At 31.2% G+C, this 20,074-nt stretch overlaps 1 protein-coding gene across 1 annotated transcript; it reads right to left on the bottom strand.

Annotated features, from left to right (window-relative positions):
• Window positions 1-1,346: 1,346 nt before the first annotated feature.
• Window positions 1,347-19,227, bottom strand: LOC134250961 (transient receptor potential cation channel subfamily M member-like 2). Its single transcript, XM_062733327.1, has 21 exons — window positions 19,060-19,227; window positions 14,757-14,919; window positions 13,873-14,033; window positions 13,494-13,641; window positions 13,165-13,312; window positions 12,633-12,744; window positions 12,179-12,296; window positions 11,188-11,468; window positions 10,585-10,692; window positions 10,244-10,309; window positions 9,955-10,132; window positions 9,027-9,164; window positions 8,833-8,932; window positions 7,692-7,923; window positions 7,534-7,596; window positions 6,737-6,889; window positions 6,206-6,472; window positions 5,339-5,531; window positions 2,336-2,495; window positions 1,910-2,082; window positions 1,347-1,748 (listed from the first exon to the last, which is right to left on the bottom strand). Exons 1-21 carry the CDS (start codon window positions 19,099-19,101, stop codon window positions 1,636-1,638), a joined length of 3,117 nt encoding a protein of 1,038 aa, XP_062589311.1. The 5' UTR covers window positions 19,102-19,227; the 3' UTR covers window positions 1,347-1,635.
• Between the last annotated feature and the right edge of the window lie 847 nt (window positions 19,228-20,074).

The following is a 20,074-nucleotide window of genomic DNA, read 5'->3' as shown; positions in this document are numbered from 1 at the left end:
TCAGATGGTTGGAGTTTAACTAATTTTGTTATAATAAATAAGAGGCTCATAGAACACATTGCTCACCTGAGAATCTTTGGCAATGCGGCACATCACGATTCCCCCCTTGTAATACAAAATTGGACCCCACCATACCATCAGGGACCATTATTAAAACAATTTAGAATCTACCCAAGGATGCTTCCACATAAGTTTCAAGCTTTGTACCCCAGTGGTATAATAGGAGATAAAAAAAAGAATTTTCCTAAATATTTGAATGTATAAATTGGATCCCCTTTTGCAGCTTTGCCCTACCCCTGTGGGTCATGATTTGAACAATTCAAATACCATACTACCTCATAATGTTTATTGATTTTATTTCTTTCTTTCAACAATGTCACAAATTCAGAAAATAAGCTCAAACTATGTTTCCGCACTCTTCTAATAAATGTTCCTTAACTTATATACTTGTAAAGAAATTGGATGCTCTTATTTCAAAATTATAGATTTAAAAGTTTAAGACTTTTTAAGTCTTTTTTTTTTTTTGGTCAATTTGTTAAGACCATTTCCCGATAGACAGAATTATTGCAGTTACAAACATATTTATGTATTTGTTTATATAATATGTAGTATACTTTCATTAAACTGTAATAGAATTCTGAATTACGAGTATATACATAATTAACTATTTCTGTTAAGTAACTACCATTCTCAAATACATGGAATGAACAGGCATTTTTAAATATTACATGGCTAAAAGCTATAGTTGAACAATGTCTTAAAGATCAGTACATACAGAAGTGGTGAAGTAATATGCGGGAATCGTCTAAAGATCCTACGTATTGTATCTTCAAAATAGAATTTGGATTTGAAAAATATGGAGACCTAATACCAAAAAAATTTAGAATAATTTTAATTAAATAAAGAACAGCAAATCATCGTCACCAAGTTGAGACTGGGAGATAGTTTGGAATTCCCATAAAAGACTATGTAATCTGTGTAATAATGGACAAGTAGCTAATGAATATCAATACATTTTAGAATGTGATTTTTTTCAGCATGCAGAAAAAAAATATCTATCTAGTAAATATTGCAATAGACCAATTTTTTTTTTCAAATTTTCAGAATTGTTGTCATCTGCTGACTCTAAAGTATCAATTAAACTATGCAATTACATAAATAGAGTATATGAAAAGGTCTGTCCTCCATAGTTACTTCACAATATGAATGTATTTCCGCCGTTTCACGTGTATCTTTTAAATTTTTTTGTATATATTTTACAGATATTGTAGAACCTCATGTACCATTAATTGGTTTGAGTGAATAAACTGAATTAAATTGAAAAAAAAAAACATGAAATCAAGTCATTTAGGCAATATTTATTCAATTTCATTAATATCATAAAAACTAATAAAACACATTTCTTGTTTCATATTGCAGATAAAAGTTATACGTAAACTCAATAATTTTTTTTCCCAGGACGGAATATGGATAAATCACAGGTATGACAAATAAATAAGTAAACATAAAATTTCAAAATTGTTTGAGGAGCTTTTCCACATACGAAACAATACAGTTTTTTTAATGAACATTGGTAATGTCTTTTTCACATTTTCACTTTCATTTTTGCATTGTTAAGAATAACCAATTTTCTTTCTACATATTATTTCGTATTTTGAATGCTGTTATCTTTTGGAAATTTTTACGATATTTCAATGCCTTTTCCGTTTCCGTTTTTTCCTCTTTTACCGCTTTCTCACAGCAACATTCTAACAATTAAATAATATATATCTCTTAATAATTTATATGAAAGGGTATTTCACACCTTAGGCAAAATCATATAATCACATGTAGTGATTTGTAACATTTGACACAATGGTTTTTCTTTTCAATGACATTCCTTCCTCTAAATATTGAAAACAATACTTACCCCTACATTTATGTAAGCAACATCCCTTTCTACCAGGACAGCAACAGAAGCGATAGGGGAGGAAAATGAGATTGATAGGAGATGGAATTCTCCAATCATAGTCATTAATCACCGTGTATCTCTCAAAACGCCATAGTTTCTCTGCATTGTTCTGTACCCTTTCAAAGGTGTAGCTGGAAAAGAAATCAGATACCCTATTTAAAATATACCGATAACCACGGAAATTGAAAAAAAATGAACCATGGCAAGCAAACAGAATATTTACGATGCAGCTAAAAAGACAAAAAGTCAAAATAAACCAAAAAATAACAATTCATCATATTTACCATAAGAAATTGAAAAGCGTATGTGAAACTTCGGTAGAGACAATATTCTCTTAGACAAAGTTTACACAACTTCAATGTGCTTATGGATACACTACTCTACCTGAACATGGCAATGACTAGGTTGACCAACAGAAGGTTAGAGAAGAGCATGTAGAAGGCTGAGACAGCTAAGACTGTCCAGTCCTCCTGTGGACAGCGGTCAATAGATGGATCCGCCTCCCAGACAGAGGTTATATTGGTACAGTCCGAGAGATCCTCGCCTATTGGACGAAATACAACACTCATTTAAAATGAATAAAATAAACATTGTTAATACAATCATATTAATATTTAGAATATACTTCTTTGAACATCTCTCCCTATATTTAGTTTGAAAACTATATTGTAGCTCCAAATAAAATTTAAAGAGATAGAGAACGTCCAGAACGATTTTTTAAGCGGTTAGCTTCGCTAACCGCTTTATGGCATGTGTCCGATTTTTATCGACACCGGAAACTTCCTTAAGGCGCTACCTATCGACAACGGAAACTTCAACAAAGCCTCTACCTAGTACCTATGATTTGTTTTTAACACATATAACATATGTTAAATAAAATCAAGACTATCAAAACAACATAATCTATCGGTTTTTAATTTTTTTTTCTGATTTTGTTTGTTAATGAAATAAATTTATAATTGTTGAATTAAAAAAAGTTTATGTATAGGAGCATTTGGTGTCGAGATTAAATTTCCGTGACATCAGGTGATGGCGATCGGGCCCTGTGACGAAATTCGAAGTCAGCATGAAGTTTAGCTATATCCGATTTATGTGTTAAATTGAAGCCTAAATCGAACAGGTGGTCAAAATGGCGTTGCACAACTTGTGTATTTATATATAGAGGGGGTAGAATGTTTCTATATTTGGCTAATTTAGAGACTTACTGATAAAAATTCAGGTGCTTGTGATTAATTATAAACCACCCCTCATGAACAATAAATATTTGACCAAATTATGCTACTGGGCACAGGGAGGACGGGTTAATTACTGGCTTAAGGGGTTGAAGGTTACTACCGACTGCAAAACATCGGAGAATCTCTCGATCGAGTTTCATTTTCCAAAATATTATGGCATCCCTTTAATTAACTTAAGTAATACTAGTACACGAAGAAAGCCTCATTTAAAAATACTGAATACATCTGTAAGTTGTACAGAAAAATAATTGAAAATATCAAAATCAATTTTAAAAAAATGGAGAAAAAAATTTAATCGGCATTCGATCCTTTTCTAAAAATCACCCAATATAAAATATGCACAGAAAAAAGAGGCATGAAAAATCTTGACAATCAGCACAAATTGAAAATTATATCTAATGAATGATTATTTTTGAAAGTTTGCTAAATTCCTGTGCAAGGTATAAGTTGTAAAAATACTTTTTAAATTTGAGTTTGTCCAATTTGCTTATTATCATTTTGAGCCTTTGAGAAGAAATAAAAATTAAAATACAGATGCTTACAGGCATATTGATAGAAATTCGCATACTTGTTTTTAGTATAAAAAAAAGTATTGCTTATGCGACATATTGAAGAAATTGACAATGATACCTAGGTAATTCTTGCAATGGACAATTAAATTGTTTGTTATACACTGACTTTTAGTGAACCTTTGAATTTTTAAAATACTAGTATTGATGGATTAAACAACAACTTTCCTTTTCACACGTTTTTTTTAATACAATATTTCATGAAAAATATTTGCCAAATACTCAGTATATGTTCGTTTATACATATCGTGCAAGACTCTTTTTTTAAATAATTGTCATATACCATTTACAGTACTTATTCGAACATTTAATTGTATGAAAAGTCAATAATATACATTTCTTAAAACTTTATTATCTTGTTTACTTTTTCTTCCTGTGAGAGAAATAGTTCATAATATTAATAAACAGATGTACTCAGTATCTGTATCAAAATACAGAATGAACAGTGATCGGTCTCAAAAGAAAAACAGATCCTTGAAAGTTCCGGTGCCTAGGAGAAGTAAGCATCCTCAATGACAGGTCACACCTGCTGACCCGCAGTGAGCCTACGAAACTGAAGCTCTCTGAAATTAATTAATTCTCTGCTCGTCCATCCGTTTTTCTCAGACTAGCCAGCTAAAGACCTATGTACAGTACTCCAAACCAATTAATCTAAAAAATTTGAATTATCATTTTATTTTCTTTTTGAGTTGTTTGCTATAGTAGCCTTTACAGTTACCTAATTTCAGAATCAATAGAGCATGAAAGCCAATTAAATTTGCAAGATCAACATAATTTTTTTTTCGTTCTGTGCACTTTTGGGCACCACCAATGTAGACAATTAGGGAGAAATTTTTTAAATTGAACTTCCTGTCTTTCAAACTGAAAATCTCAGGTTGATATTTTGAAACAAACATTTGTGACATCAGTCTGGGATGTTATTGGTTTTACCATTTAGTTAAGTACTACAAAATTCAGTGTGTCTGCTTCTTCGCTGATGACATTGGAAAAAGATATGCATGCTTATCATCATTCAATGCATTTTTTGTTATTGTACACTGTACATATTCGATGAAAGCATGCTAACCGCTTTTCAGTACTTTCAGTACTTTGATTCAGTTATGGTCATAAAAGGTAATACGCATTAATTTAAATAATTTCCGTCTGTTAAGATAAAAATAATAACTGTCGCTTGAAGACTGTAACCTCTACAATGTGATATGTGAACCAAAATGAAAAATGATGCAAATGGACTTTAATCAATCTAATTAAGCTTTAATCACTTATGGGAACATAGATGTGCCTTAATTCTGAAATAAATGTAATAAACCTCAAAACATTCTCCGATTTGTTTGAATATATCAATTAGTAACTTCCACTGTTTCGGGATAATTTTGAAAATAAAATTTATTTCCTTAGACAAATTTATTAAGAAAAAAATGAAGTATTCTAATATCGAGACCAAATTCACATACACGTATGAAAGAGAGGAAGAAGAAACCTAGTTTTCCATTAATATATGGAGATATGGACAATGGTCATTCTGTATAAACTATGTTATTGTGTAGCTAAATTCATGACCAATGATATCAGAATCATACAACCTTGAAGGAAATCACTAAATGATTCTCCATATAGCTGCCAATAAGGGTAGTAAATAATTGTCCAAATTCTCCAATTGGTCCAATCACCGCTCCAGATTGTCTGATGATCCGGCCATAGATTGGCATGGTAGTAAATACCAACTCCAAAAACGACAAACATCGCTAGGAACAGGAAACTAAATAGGTCCTTCAGCTTAAAAAAGTATTTTCACCACTATTTAACTAGTAATTTATTACTTTTTTCTAGTCAATCTCGATTTCATTTCATAAATCATAATCTTTTTTAAAGTAAAATATTTTTATGACGATTTCAAGATTTTAATTTTTTTTCCTTTTAAACTCAAAGATTACTATTCTTATATTTAAAAGAGCTATTGCTAGTACATGTATCTTTACATATTACTTCAAAAAAGATGTACACAAAACAAAAAAAGATTTCGAATTTAAGTAAAGAATAGAAAAACAAGAGATAAACTAGATTTGACTTTAATAATTTTTGGAGGATCTGAAAAAGGAATATTAAAACGGATATACAAAATAATTTCCTGATTACTTTGCTTCCTACAAAAGCGTCTATAAGTGGTTTCTTGTGGTATGTAGAGAAGAATACATTATTAAAGCGTGGGTAAACATTTTACAAAAATGTTATATCCCACACTGTTAAAGAAAAGAAATTTATATCTTTTTACCCGTTAAAATTGAAGATTAGTGCTGAAAAAAAATAATTGTGTTTTTCAAAAACTGTAAATTAATACAATTTAGACTGTTATTTATAAGCAAATAATGAATGCACAATAGAACATCTTTCGTTCTTATAAAATTCCAATGGCTTTGTCTGTTTAAATTTGGTAAAAATTATTATATTACCATTTCTTTGATCATGATAAGCGTTGGCCCCATTCTCCTGTGGATGAGAAAAACTTCTAGGAACCTCAGGTACATGACCAGAAGGGAGAGAGAGAACATTCTCCTTGCGATCGTGAAGGTCTCTGAGGGATGGAAATGACGTACAAATAAAGCTGTGATCAGTAAGGCGTACGACAATAAGTCGACCACATTCCAGAAGTCGTACAGATATCTCTTCATTCTTGAGTAGTAACCTCGATGTGATCGGCCTCTTGATTCAAGACAGCCCTAAAAATCCGAAAACAGATATGCTTTCATCAGTTTTGCATGAGAGTAATTATTACGTAAGGGGTTCCTGACTTTGCAGAAGTATATAAATCAAGTGATAAAAGTTAAGGTACAAACAGATAACAGACAAACTGACAACAGATAAACATACAGACATATCGGCAAAATAAAAAGAGTTCAGTCGAAATGTCGGTACATTTGAGCTTATAAAATGGACATTTCTTTGTTTTGGATGTTTAAATTAAAATGATGTTAATTACGTACAAAACAACTGATAAGTTCCTCTATGAAATCACCTGCACCCCAGAAATACACATAGTATTCAAACACTCTGGCTATATCTTGGACGTAGTACTTTGTACTAATGCTCGTGAGAACAAAGGCGCTGTACATCACCAACATGGAGAAAAACATGATCTGTAGGAAGACAATAACATATATAGGCATATTGGACTACAGATAAAAAAATATCATAGTGGATTGTATAAAAAACAGATGTTATTTTTTTTCAATGTTTAAATTTAATTCAACATTTGACTCTTATATATTAAACTTTCAATTCTTTTATCCTTAGTACATATATATGGAGAGAGACAAACCATATGAGAAAGAAAGAATATCTTAAAATATAAACAATTTTCAAATGCATCTTCACAAAGCATATTGAACATATCAAAATTATTTGTTTCAATTATAAATATAATTCAAGAAAAGATTACAAAACATTAAATGAGAAGTGGATATACAATGGTGAGAATACTGTATACAGGGTTAATTTTGCCCCGAGGTGTTTTCGCCCTTTTACAATTGCTTACAAATCCGCCCCTTTTTGAATTCGCCCGGTCCCAGTTCTGTTAAATAATTTATACTGCGTTCTTTGAATTCGCCTCGTTTTAAATTCGCCCACTTTTGATAAGGGCGAAAGGGCGAATATTACCCTGTATAAAGAATTTCTAGAGCATGCAATACAAATTCTCTTGAAATAAGTAGTTTCATACATAATGATAATTGTAGAACATACCTATTTGAAGATTATTTCTGAATTAGTCTGTGATACTTACATAATTATAAACAAATTTCGTAAGAGGAGCTGTGAAAAACTTTTTGGGTTTCCGGAATGCAGACTAGAAAATAAAGAAATAGGTATGAAAACATGGAAAAGGCTTCTTCTAAAAACAGCAAATTGCAAAGAAGAATATGGGAATTGTACAAACTTTACCTTTAGGAATGGTTTCAGGTCAGGAGCCAGGTTGTTGTACCACTGTTTGTTCATGTTTTTCTGGGAACAGGTGTGAGCCACTACATCATACATAAAGTTTTCATAGGCGAACGTCAGAGGACTTGAGTGTATTCCCCATATAGTAGCCTCGTCATCCATCAGATCTATGGCGTGCTTCGTATTTTCTTCATACATACGGTCCATTATGGCTATGCAACGTTGCTCAAATATCCTATGAAAATTTACACATTCTTTCAACAAAAGCACTTGCTTTATTTCTCTCCAAGTTAATTGTTACAGTAAAATCACATATTTTCAAGAGTCAAATTTTCGTGGTATGAGAAAAATATTGCGGTTTATGGGTATTTGATTTCATTAATAAAGAATATTTCAGTAGTAATGTATGTTAAAAAATACATTTCGTGGTGGACATAAATTCGTGGGTTACTTCATACCTCGAAAACCACAAAAATTAAACTCCCACGAAAATTAGTGATTTCACAGTATGTAAATTTATAACCTACTGACAACTTGTTTTATAGGTATTTTTGGAGAAAGAAAACACAGATAGGAAATGGTTATCAAACGTTTTACATAGAAGACAATTTAAATAATTCCCTTTCAACACTTCCCTTAGAGCAAGACAGAATATTTCTTATAACATGTTCAAGTTAAGCATTCATATACTTATCTTGTATGCGAATAATTCATATCAAAGTAAGAAAAAAGTAGTGAAAGTTGAACAGGGTTGCAATGTCAGAAATGTTAAGTCACAAGAAACATTACAATGTGTGCGCGAAAATTTGGAGTACCTACAGGTAATTTTTTCTACAACTGTTATAATATGACTTAGCAAAGTTGAGCACGAATGCGCACTTGCGTTAAAAACTTATTTCGGACCTTGATATATTTCTACTATTTTTATACTTTAAAAGGTTCGATCACTTAAAACAAGAAAAAAAGAATTGAATTGATAACTTTACTTGTTTATGCCGTACTTGTAGGCAGCATATTGTGAATTTCTATTTATTTAGCCACACTTTAGGATTTGACGCATGATATTAAAGAACAAGAAATGATGTTGATACCGTTTAGTTTGTCTTACATTGTATAACTGAATATTTCTTTTATTTCATCTTACTTAGAATGTTCAAGTAGATCGTTTGATAATATTTGTTCCTTCACATTCCCGGCTTTGTTTGACAACTTCTGGAGAACAGCGGAGCAAACCAATCCTGTTACTAAATATTCAAAGGTAAATAAAGTCCATATTTACAGATTTAAACCTCTACAGGAAATTGGATATTGATTGAATTACAACCAAAAAATATTTACATAGATGATTTTCACTTCGCAGCCAGCAAATTTCCGCAAGCTCCCTTCTGTTTGCAAACAAGGCCCATAATAAAATGTCGGAGATTTTAGCATCTGAGTTTTTATCGCCGCCATTTTCAGTTGATTCATCTTCTGTTTCTAAAAAAAGTTAATTACGTAAACATTTAAACATTATTTATTAACTGAAATATTTAATTTGTTATCCATTTAAATAAAACTATATTGTTATCTCTTTCTTCATATCTTTTTGTTTAAAAAAAGGAAATATTGCTTTTTAAAAATGAAAATTCAGCGAAGATGTAATCTGAAATTATTATTCTTCTTCGAAACAATGTTTAAAAAGCAATGATGTAAAATTCTATTTAAAACCATTTAAAACCCTTTTTGGAAATGTTCATTTATCAATCACAATAAGATTCTAATATGATAGATAACTAGTATATGTTGACAAATCTTTGAAATAAGGTTTGATCACGTGTCATAGAGGTTCAAGCTTCCCCTGTCGACTCATCGACCTCTACGTTTGTCATTATTATATAAACATGAAAAATTTGTAGACAATGAAAATACTGGTTTTACAATTAAAGGAGTGAATTCAGGCATCAATTGCCCCTAAAGCAAATTGAAATTGTCTGCATATTTTTCATATTCTTGTATATGTGAGTTTTATCATTTATTTTAGTCCAAAAGGGACAGAAAAATAGTTTGTATGGTGTAAAATAAAAAAAAATAACAAATTGTGACTACTACCAGTTTTACAATGATTCAACATATTGTAGAGTATCGTCTAAAATATATTAGTTTTAATGTAGTAGTAGCGATGTCTATATTTAATTTGCAATACTTCTTTAACAAATTTTACCAAATATTTTGGCTTCCCTACCATATATAGCCTACATATTATGTGCGTATCAAAGGATGGAAGTACCTTTATATCTTAGAATTTTCCTACACAATCCTTTTGCTGCATCTGCCACTGATGTATGAAGCTTCGTTGTCTTTTCTGTGTATTTTTCAATTTTTTTCGTATCTGTTGTTTCTTTTAGTTTTTTAATGTAGGATCTGTGTTTATGACATAGATTCTTTGCATGCTCTCCTTCGATTTGCTAGATGGAAAAATATTGATATAAGTAACATTAATAACATCATGGTATAAAGCCAAAATATCACTTAATGATTTTGCATCAATAAATCCATTAATCTTAAAATCAACATACCTTCAATATCCACTGCATGTGAAGGCAGTCATCCACTTTGAATTTACAATCCTTGCAAGACACGGTCTGAAATTGTTATAGCGTATATTTTATTCTAACCTTCTCTATTTAAATGCAAAAACAGGTTTCTTGCAATAAATATTTGATACGCATTTTTTTGTAAGTTGTGTTTATATTTATTGAAGCTTATTTGAATATCAGAAACTTAATGCTTAAATATTTTTTAACTAATAATTTATCCGTATTTTACTCAGTAATTACTGGGATTGACTTTCTTCAAATCCTTGTAACTTGTTAACACTCAAAATATTTGTACAGGTACGTATTTGATACCTACTTACCTGCTCATACAATTCTGGCAAATTTTCGAGTTTCAATTTCACACCCTGATCAAGAAGAACTCTGACATAGTCACATCTATTTGCCTTCAGTGCTTCAAACAATAGGATCTGGAATACAATATGAGTCACATGTAAGTAAACTAATTATATGTTTTCAGGAAAAACGAACACAATCAGATTCATATGCAAAGGGAAATCCGATTTTAATATGTAGAAAGATCATCATTTAAAAATTGCTTAGTTTCCATTGCCTCATCTACCTACTAAAATGTCATTCATAATTAAAACTAATCTAAAAGTTTAGTCTGTTCCTTTCAGAAGAGTAACATTATCTCTCTTTTTAAAAAATATATTATTGTAGTTATACACTGTATCATCTGGCTGGTACAAATTATATCGCAGTGATAAACTTGGTCCTTGATTATTAACTCATTTTCTATTCTAATATACCGAGATAGTATTTTTTTACATGTATATTTTACATTTTAGATGTGCGTTTTTATTATGCATTTTTATAAGAAAATTACCAATATTTGTTATTAAGATCGTAAAATTAAATTAACAACTCTACAGAAAAATAACCGATATTGGATGTTTACTCACATTTCCACATTGTTTTAGTAACTTAGATTCTTGTACAATTTGGTATCCAAAATAGAAATACAGAGGCAGGGATGCAGGTGACGTATATTTTGGATTCAAAACATAAACTCTGGACCCTTCTTTATAGTCTTTCAGTAACTGATTCATTATATCCTCGGCAGGTCGGACAGAGTTCCTTCTCAATAATTTCCAGGCAAGTGAAGAACCAGTTATTGTAATCCCATTCTTTTGTGAATTAGGAATTGCTGTCTTAGGTCGCATATTGACATCAACATTTTTACCTGAGGAAACAATAGCAAGTATAAAGGGACACAATGTATGATGAGTTAAAATGTTTGTTTGTATATTGTTTGACTTTTGTCTCGAGAATTTTCACTCATATGAAGACGCCATCACTTGCCGGTGGAGAGCTGCAAATTTTGTCCTATGCTTGGCACACATGGCCATTGAGCAGGGAGGGATCTTTTTCGTTTCAACACCTACTGTGACACGAAACCTCGGTTTATACGGTCTTAACCAAAGGACCGGTATCCACGTCCCGCGACATAAGGATTGACTCCTTTCTCTGCTACTCTAGAGCAGACGCTCTCTCTAGTGCGCCACATACATACAAAGTGAATGTATGCTATGAAAAGGTGTTCTAATGAAAATGTTTTATATATTCTTAATAGTGCATATAATCATTTTATCAAATAAGTTCCATTCATTGGAACATTTTCTTCTTGTTAACTTTAGTATATGTTGTATTGATTTTTCAAATTGTTATGATGATTGACCATACATGTAAATGTAATGTTATTTTAAACCGGCTCTGTGGGTGCACTCATATTCCGGAAAAAAATATTCGTTTTTTCTTGGCTTTTCTTTTTATATTTTTAGTGCTCTTAAATTATAATATCTTGATGCTCTTAATCTATAGTTGGTAAATTTATAACATTTTTATCAATCTTTCAAGCAGTAGAAAAAAGAGATGAGTTTTGAATGTAAATACTTTGATTTTGATTTTCCTCGGTTAGAATTTTCTCCATGGCCCAGCAGCTGACGACGGCCTCTCCCACAATGTTAGACAGCATCAGAGGATCGTCAGTGTTCACGTCAAATACACCTATCTGTAATTAGCCATAATCATTAATTAAGTAATCAATAATTTATAGTCATTCTACACTAGTTATCATTTATTCACTAATGGCTTTATGACAGGGAACATTTGAGTTATAGGTCTTGTCGGGATATATATGTATTTTTATATAGATATTCACATATTTCTTTGAGTGGTAATGAAAAATAATGAATAGCGTTGTCAAATTTGAAAATTGTAATAACTAATAGATATTAATCTGAAGTAATAAATTTTGTAATTGAATTCATGTCAAACTTTTTTGTCATACTTACAATTTTTAAACTAAATTCTTTTGTCTATAATATTTTAATTATCAAAATCTTACCAGATCTTCCTTTTGTTTAATTGTGTCTAGGTAGCCTTTCAATTTCTCGTAGTTATTGCTGTCAAATCGTATTCCAAACAACAAGCTGGCTTTCTTTCTCAGCAAATCATTGCTACAAAAAAAAAAACAGAAAGAAAAATTAAGATGAGTGTGTCATCGATATTTTAGAAATAATGATTAAAAGAATATTTTTAGAGATGTAAAGAGCTACAGAGTTGCAGTACAATATTACATAACTCTTTTCTGTTACGAAAACACGAAAAATATTTTAATATAAACATACATTTATAAGATTTATATAAAAATTATTTTCATTGATCAAAGGAAAATTCATAAAAAGTGATAATGCACATGGTTAAGATAAAAACTGTGTGTTATATACAATATTTTTTTTTCATAAATCATTGTAGTATGCAACATAAAGGGGAGTCGATTACAATTTTATATGACCATTTCCACTAATTCTACCTATAATCTTGAAAAACAACAAAGAACAAAAAAAGAATCTTAAAACTGTATATTCTGTAATTACTTCTCTAGATAATCTAGTATTAAATCGGCAGCTTTCCCCGATCCTTTCATTATGATGACAGGTAGTTTGTTTATCAGTGCCCCTGCTGTATGTGCAATAGTCTCAATGTCACCTTCACAAACTAAGATTGCAATAGGAACAGGCATTTCTAAATAAAAACGAGATAAATTGATTGTATACTTGTGTATAATTCATTTTGAAACCATTGCATTCTTAGTTGTCATTATTTCTTAAATAAATTATCATTTTGGTCAAACAATATTCGAATAACATACGAGTAAAGAGAAAACTAAATTTTTTTAGTAGAAATTTTATTTGGTATGACTTACTAAAATCGATTTTTTGGCTAAAAAATGATACTTCTTGTTCTGAAACATATTTCTCAAACTCCATAAGGAAATCCTCCCCCGCGCCAAAATTGATTCCATACTCCGGTGTTTTATCCTCTGCCTCAAACTCCTGCATTCCTTCATGAGACTAAAGTATAAAAAGACAAGTGAAATAGAATTGCAATAATGCTAAAACCTATATGAGTTATGTTTAACGGGCAACACCGAACTTGGGATTAACTAATGACTAATGATAAAACATTTTTGAAGCTGCATTAGTATATTTTTTGGTTTTTATTTTTATTATTTGTTTATTTGTTTATTGTTGATAAAGATATAAAAAGCTGATTAAACAAAAGGACGATATCTTCAGACAAACCTCTTTGCCTGCAATGCTTATTAGCTTTATATGTCTCTTTTTTTCATTCAGTTCCACTTTCTTGCTATCTGTTCCAAACTCCATATCCCCGTAATTTCCGTAGGCTTCACGTATGATTTCAGAGACTCCGAAATTATGACCACGGTAAAGTATCCATGACTCTATGAGAATTCAATTTTTAATTTATAACCTTTATTAAAACATGAAACCAGTCACATTATATTAAACCTCTATATAGTGGGTTCGAGAGCAATGTGTGTTTTATCCGACGCAAAAATAGGTCGTTTGCATGAATAAGCTAGGACTAAGATTTTATTTCGGGGGTCGACAACACACACTTTGATCGAAAACACAGTTATAAGATACATAATTTTTAAAAATGAATTTAGAAGTAAACATTTGTCTCTGACAAATTAACTTCATTGCGGCACATGTTAAAAGCAATTAAATATTGAGGTGTTTAAAAAGAACACGTGTCATCCGTTATAAAGAGATTGATTGCCGACGAACAGACAAAACAGTTTAAAGGAACTGCACAATAAATCACCCTGTCTGCTTTTTCCCCAGTCGACTCTCTCATATACCTGACAACCTTTTACACACGTATTGAACAAATTTAAAAACGTATGAAAATCGTTTTGCCATGTAAATAACTAGCCATATTCATAATCTTAAGTAGTTAACGATTAAAGAACCTCTGTGAACAATGCCTTTTCTCTTGTGTGTGGATGCATATTTGAGCGGTTTGCAATACCCTTTAATATAATATTTAGGCATTTTTTAATTTACGGCAGTGATTTTTTTAAATTATATATACCACACATTTATGGCTGGAACAGTCCTAACAAAGTACTTTGTCACAAAGTAACAATAAGCACAATTACCTCCGCCGCTTTTAGCCGCTTCTATTAAAGCTGTTTGAAAGACGGTTTTAGCCCAGGGTTTAGGGACGAAGCTGTCAGAATCCCCGATCACGGAGAACACCATGGTAGGTGTACTGTCCACGTTTTCTCTGATGTTTTCCCATGTCCTCTGTACTTCTTGTACCTTAAACAAGAAAAAAAAGAAATTAATAACATAGGGAAAATGTTTGTTTGTTGTTTATTTTCATTCTAAAGAATATTTCAACTGTATAGGGACGCCAGCACTTGCCGGATGTTGGGTGCGAATTTACACATATACTCGGTACTCAACTCAAGGCCATTGAGCAGTGAGGGCATTTTCTGTGCCGAAATCTGATATTATATCTCCACAGATTTTAAATCGATACTTAGTCCGCAATTCTACAGCAGACGATTCTGCCATTGCGCCACGAGATATATGATGCACATTATTTGTCAGAGAAAATTTGATGATATTTTCTCTGGTTTCTTCAACCATAAGCATCGGAACCGGGGGCCCACTTTATCTTGCAAAGATTGAAATAATATTGCATTTAACATCGGGGTGTAGGTTTAGTCCCCAACCCCATTTTCACAGACACATGTTGCAGTGTAGTCAAAGAAGGGTTACGTTAGTTGTAAAACAATGGTATTGAAAGAATGTCGACCCCCTACAAAATAAATTTTTCGCCTTTGGACAATTTACTATTCTTGATCAAGTTTTCCTCAGGTTGAACATTGATTTACTAGTATTTCTTTTCCAATTAGCCCCCACATTCAAATTGCTTTCGACGCCAATGTCAACGCATGATCGCATTAACAATCTATATTTTTTGTCTTGTCGGAGCCTCGCTAGAAGACTAGCAGTAATGTTAATTGAAATGTTTCGTATCTGAGAAATTTTGTGCTACTTTCTAATCCACGACCGTCTTATATCTCGTATTTTTAATCTGCTTACTACGACGGTGTATTCGTGCCATATTGACAATGTAGAGATTTTTTTTAAAATCGTTTGTATGATTTTCAAATCGTTTGAACGATTTAGAAAATCGTTTTAACGATTTAGATAATCGTCTGTTCGATTTGTTAAATCGTTTAAACGATATAGAAAATCGTTTGTACAATTTGTTAAATCGTTTGAACGATTAAGAAAATCGTTTGTACGATTTGTTTAATCGTTTGAACGATTTAGAAAATTGTTTGTACGATTTAAAATATCGTTTGAACGATTTTTTTATTGATTCGGAACAGAAGCATACGGGATAAGAAACCTGATAAAGCTGTTGTATATAGAATTCCCTTCGCTGCTGACTGTAACAGGTACAGAAATACTTATAATAAATTGCATCTAGTAAATAAAACTGTGTGAGTATTGTTGTAATGTTATAATTAGTAAACAATCATATCACAATTACATTCACAATGTTTCTATGATCACTTGTCGTAATTTGGACCTTTGTAGTGTACAATCTTCGTCTTAATCTGTTTTTCTGAAAGGTAAAATTCTAAACTATTTGATTATGTAGAGTAAAATGACGTCATGGTTGCCATGGCAACGAATAAGACCCATAATTGCCAAAATTTTCGTTTTTCTCCTTTTAGACTTCCCAAAAGTACAAACAAATTTACAAATAACACTTCCATAACAGAGGATTTAGTGATACCATTAAAACAAAGCATATCGTCAATTAGTTTAAAGTTATGCTGGTGAATTTTATTTGAAAGAGAGGGTTTGACAATTAGATAATGTCCGCCATACGTAAGCAAGGTAAGGCCTTGTACCATTACAGCTGCATGATTGTCGTAAGCAATTTTCAAATAGTTTTCCCTCTTACAGTTTTTTATTGATTTAAAAAAAATGGTACAAATGTAGAAAACACTTACATACAAAATTCTTTATTTAAGTGCTTTTATTCAATAAGAATTGTTGCCATGGTAACAAAAATTGGAATTTTGAGAAGAGGACATCTTAAGAATTGTTACGATTTCAACAAAACATATGCATGAAATTTAAATTCAGTACCATGCTGCTCATTGAATTACAAATGACGTTACAAACATTTACATTTATAAAACGTTGGTCGAGGGGAGATAAGGAAGAATATTGCTCTAAAGAGTATCTCATTTTTGTCAGTGAAATGATAATAATAATGATTTGATGTTATCAGAATCATACCAGAAAAGTATCTGGTCTCAAATACCCGGTTTTTTGCTCCTTGGGGAAAAGGCCACATGCATGTATTGAATTGATTTATTGCAAAATTTTAATGTTTCACTCAGAAATAGATTTCCCCATCTACATATACCGACGAATTGAAAGGCATCAAATTTTGACCATGGGCATTTACTGTCACTAACGGCCATTGAGCAGTAAGGAAACTTTATCATGCCAACGCTTGCCGTGACACGGGACCTCGATTTTAAGGTCTCATCCGAAGGAACCGCAACTTTCACTTTAAGTGCCGAGCACGTGCCAAAGGAACAGTTGCTGCAACGAAACAGTTGCTGGTGTTTGGTAAATAATTGAGATACAATAAATCAATTGATATTTTCGTAAACTAGAGAAGAAACTGAACATTTATGCTGCATGTACACAAAGTTTTTCTATATGATGCTAAGAAATTATCGTAAACTTGAAGTCAATATTGCATATCCTACTAGGAAGTTGATAAAATAGGCATAAATGACTTGATTTTGTGCTACATTCTGTGGCCTTTAACTAAATTTCGACACGAAATAAATCTTTAAAACATGCCATAACCAAAAAGTCTGAAATTTTCCCTACGTTTTTTATTGAAACTTTTTAAGGTACATGCATACGTTACAGAGAAATTTGTTGTTGAAAATTGGATCTTTTTAGAGTAAAACACCAAAAATGCACTAAGACGTCATTTGACGTTTAAAATATATGTACAATAAAATTGTGTATGAACGCAATGTAAAACCAACTGATTCTTTTGATACTTAGAACAGATTAATCTTTTTTAAATGAGTTATTTATAAAGAAGAGTTAATGTTCGACTTGATCTGAGCCATTAACATAATAAATGATTTTTCCATAGCTTTGGGAGAGATATTATGCACATGTAGTAATTATCGTTTGCTCAGCGCCCCCATTGCGCGCACCCGTTTGAGAAATTCCGGTCGAATTTGTGTAATTTTTACATGTACTTACATGTAAGAACAATTAATCAAATAATTAAACACTATCGTTACCATCTTACATGTCATTTAAAAAAAATATAGGTACAAGCATATTCATGGGCGTCGGAAGTAAATTGAAAGAATGGGGGGTGGGTGGGGGGCTAAACCAACCAAAAAAAAGGTACATGTAAATCCCAATTTTCGTTCATGGGGAGAGTAGAAACCCTTGACTAGCGAAGATGAATGCCTATATAATGTCTATTTTGGCAAAAAAGTGGGCCCCCACTAGCCCCCCCCCCCCCCGGTTCCGACGCCTATGATATTTATAATACAGCATATTTATAATTTAATCTTTCCTTTATATAATCAACATTTTAAGTTTGCTTTTTTCGAGTCTTAATATTTTCTACTTTGAAAATAGAGTTGTTTTTTTATGAAGGCGACAGGCTTTATATCGCAGTTAGCCATTTTTATTATGATGTAACAAATAAAAAAAATATATAACTTAAGCATCCATATTTACATTGAAATCACGGGGAATACTAGCAGGTCTAATATTTTTCTTGTTAATGAGATGTGATTTAAAAAATCGAACAAACGATTTTTAAAATAGTATAAACGATTTTTAAAATCGTACAAGAGATTTCCAAAATCGTTTTAAAAAATCGTACAAACGATTTTCTTAATCGTTTAAACCATTTTACTAAATCGTTCAAACGATTTTCTAAATCGTTAAAACAATTTTCTAAATCGTACAAACGATTTTTAAAATCGTACAAACGATTTTCTAGATCGTTTAAACCATTTTATAAATCGTTCAAACGGTTTAAAAAATCGTACAAACGATTTTTAATTTTTTTTATGCATAGTCAATATGGCACGAATTCGCCGTCGTAGCTTACTCTAGAAATCATGAAAATAAAAAATAGTATTGTTCTCTTAATTTTTCCCCAAGGTCTGACTTAACGTCTTTCCAGCAAAAAATTGTAAAACTTCTAAAAATCTAAAAGTGCTTTTAAAAAGTGGAATTTAGAGGTTCATTAGTCCTGAACATAATTTTTTTTATATATTTTCATTCCATTTATAAAATCCTAATTCGAAATAAACAATTTTATTTTATGGATCATTCCTTCGAACGGAACATAAAAGGAAAAATATTTACCTCCCCGCCATGCCTTCCTGTTGACGAATTCACCTCCAACATTGTTCTATTTACTCCTGCCGTTAGAATTTGACCCTTTCGTGCACAAAAAACTCACCCAATCTCATCCAGCTCCTCTCACGATATTAAATTTTTAGAGGGAAAAAAATCTAGAATGATGCATATTTTTGTTCGCTATAACTTTCAAAAAATCAAATAAATCTCAAAGACATGTTACTGCTGAAATGGTGTCAAACGGCAACATATAGCGGCCATTAACCTGTCGTGTCAGTAGATCAAAAGATATGCTCGTCATTCTGTACAATGCAAAGCATCAACCCAAGTCATCGCGTACTTTGGGCGATTTAAACGATTTTTTGAAAATAAGAATAGAATTGCTTTAATGGGCACAGGAGATATTTAAATATCGATTTTGCATTTCGCCGAAATTAACTTTCTGTTTAAAAAAAAAGATCAAAATAAATATTCTTTTTTTTTCTTAATTTACTATTAAATTAAATTTTCAAACAAAAATACATTATAAGTTTGAAAGTAAACATTTGGAGACAAAATTAAACTATATATTGTTTTGTTTACATATATTGATTTATTCAATTCATTGCATTCCGAAAAGAAAAAAAAAGAATACTTTGATAAAAAAATTAACTATCAAAAATATGTATTAATGACGTCCAATAATTAGTAATCTATAAAAGAAGTAAATCATAATCGACTACAGCATAATAAATGTGCCATTTTTTGTTTTTATTTTATTGAATTTTATGATGGAAATTTAACGGTCGGGAGAAGGAGAGTTAAAATAAATAGGAATGTTAGGGTGAAAGTATTTTCTTGTTTGCATCTCTTTATTTTACCAGTTTTATGAACCCTTCACTCATTTTCATATTCTTAAAAAGTATATTAAATTATCTAGAATGGGCGTCTTCTTGATAATCCTGACATGCATCTTTCATCTGGCGGCAATATTTTATTTTTGTTAAAGAACCAGCGATTTTTTTATATTAAAATATTTCCC

Source organism: Saccostrea cucullata, unplaced genomic scaffold (genome assembly GCF_032062105.1).
Source record: "Saccostrea cucullata isolate Sc308-1 unplaced genomic scaffold, CSIRO_AGI_Scuc_v1 ctg6269, whole genome shotgun sequence".
Lineage (NCBI taxonomy): Eukaryota > Metazoa > Mollusca > Bivalvia > Ostreida > Ostreidae > Saccostrea > Saccostrea cuccullata.
Note: the sequence above shows the minus strand (reverse complement) of the source record. Positions and strands in the feature narration are given on the sequence as shown.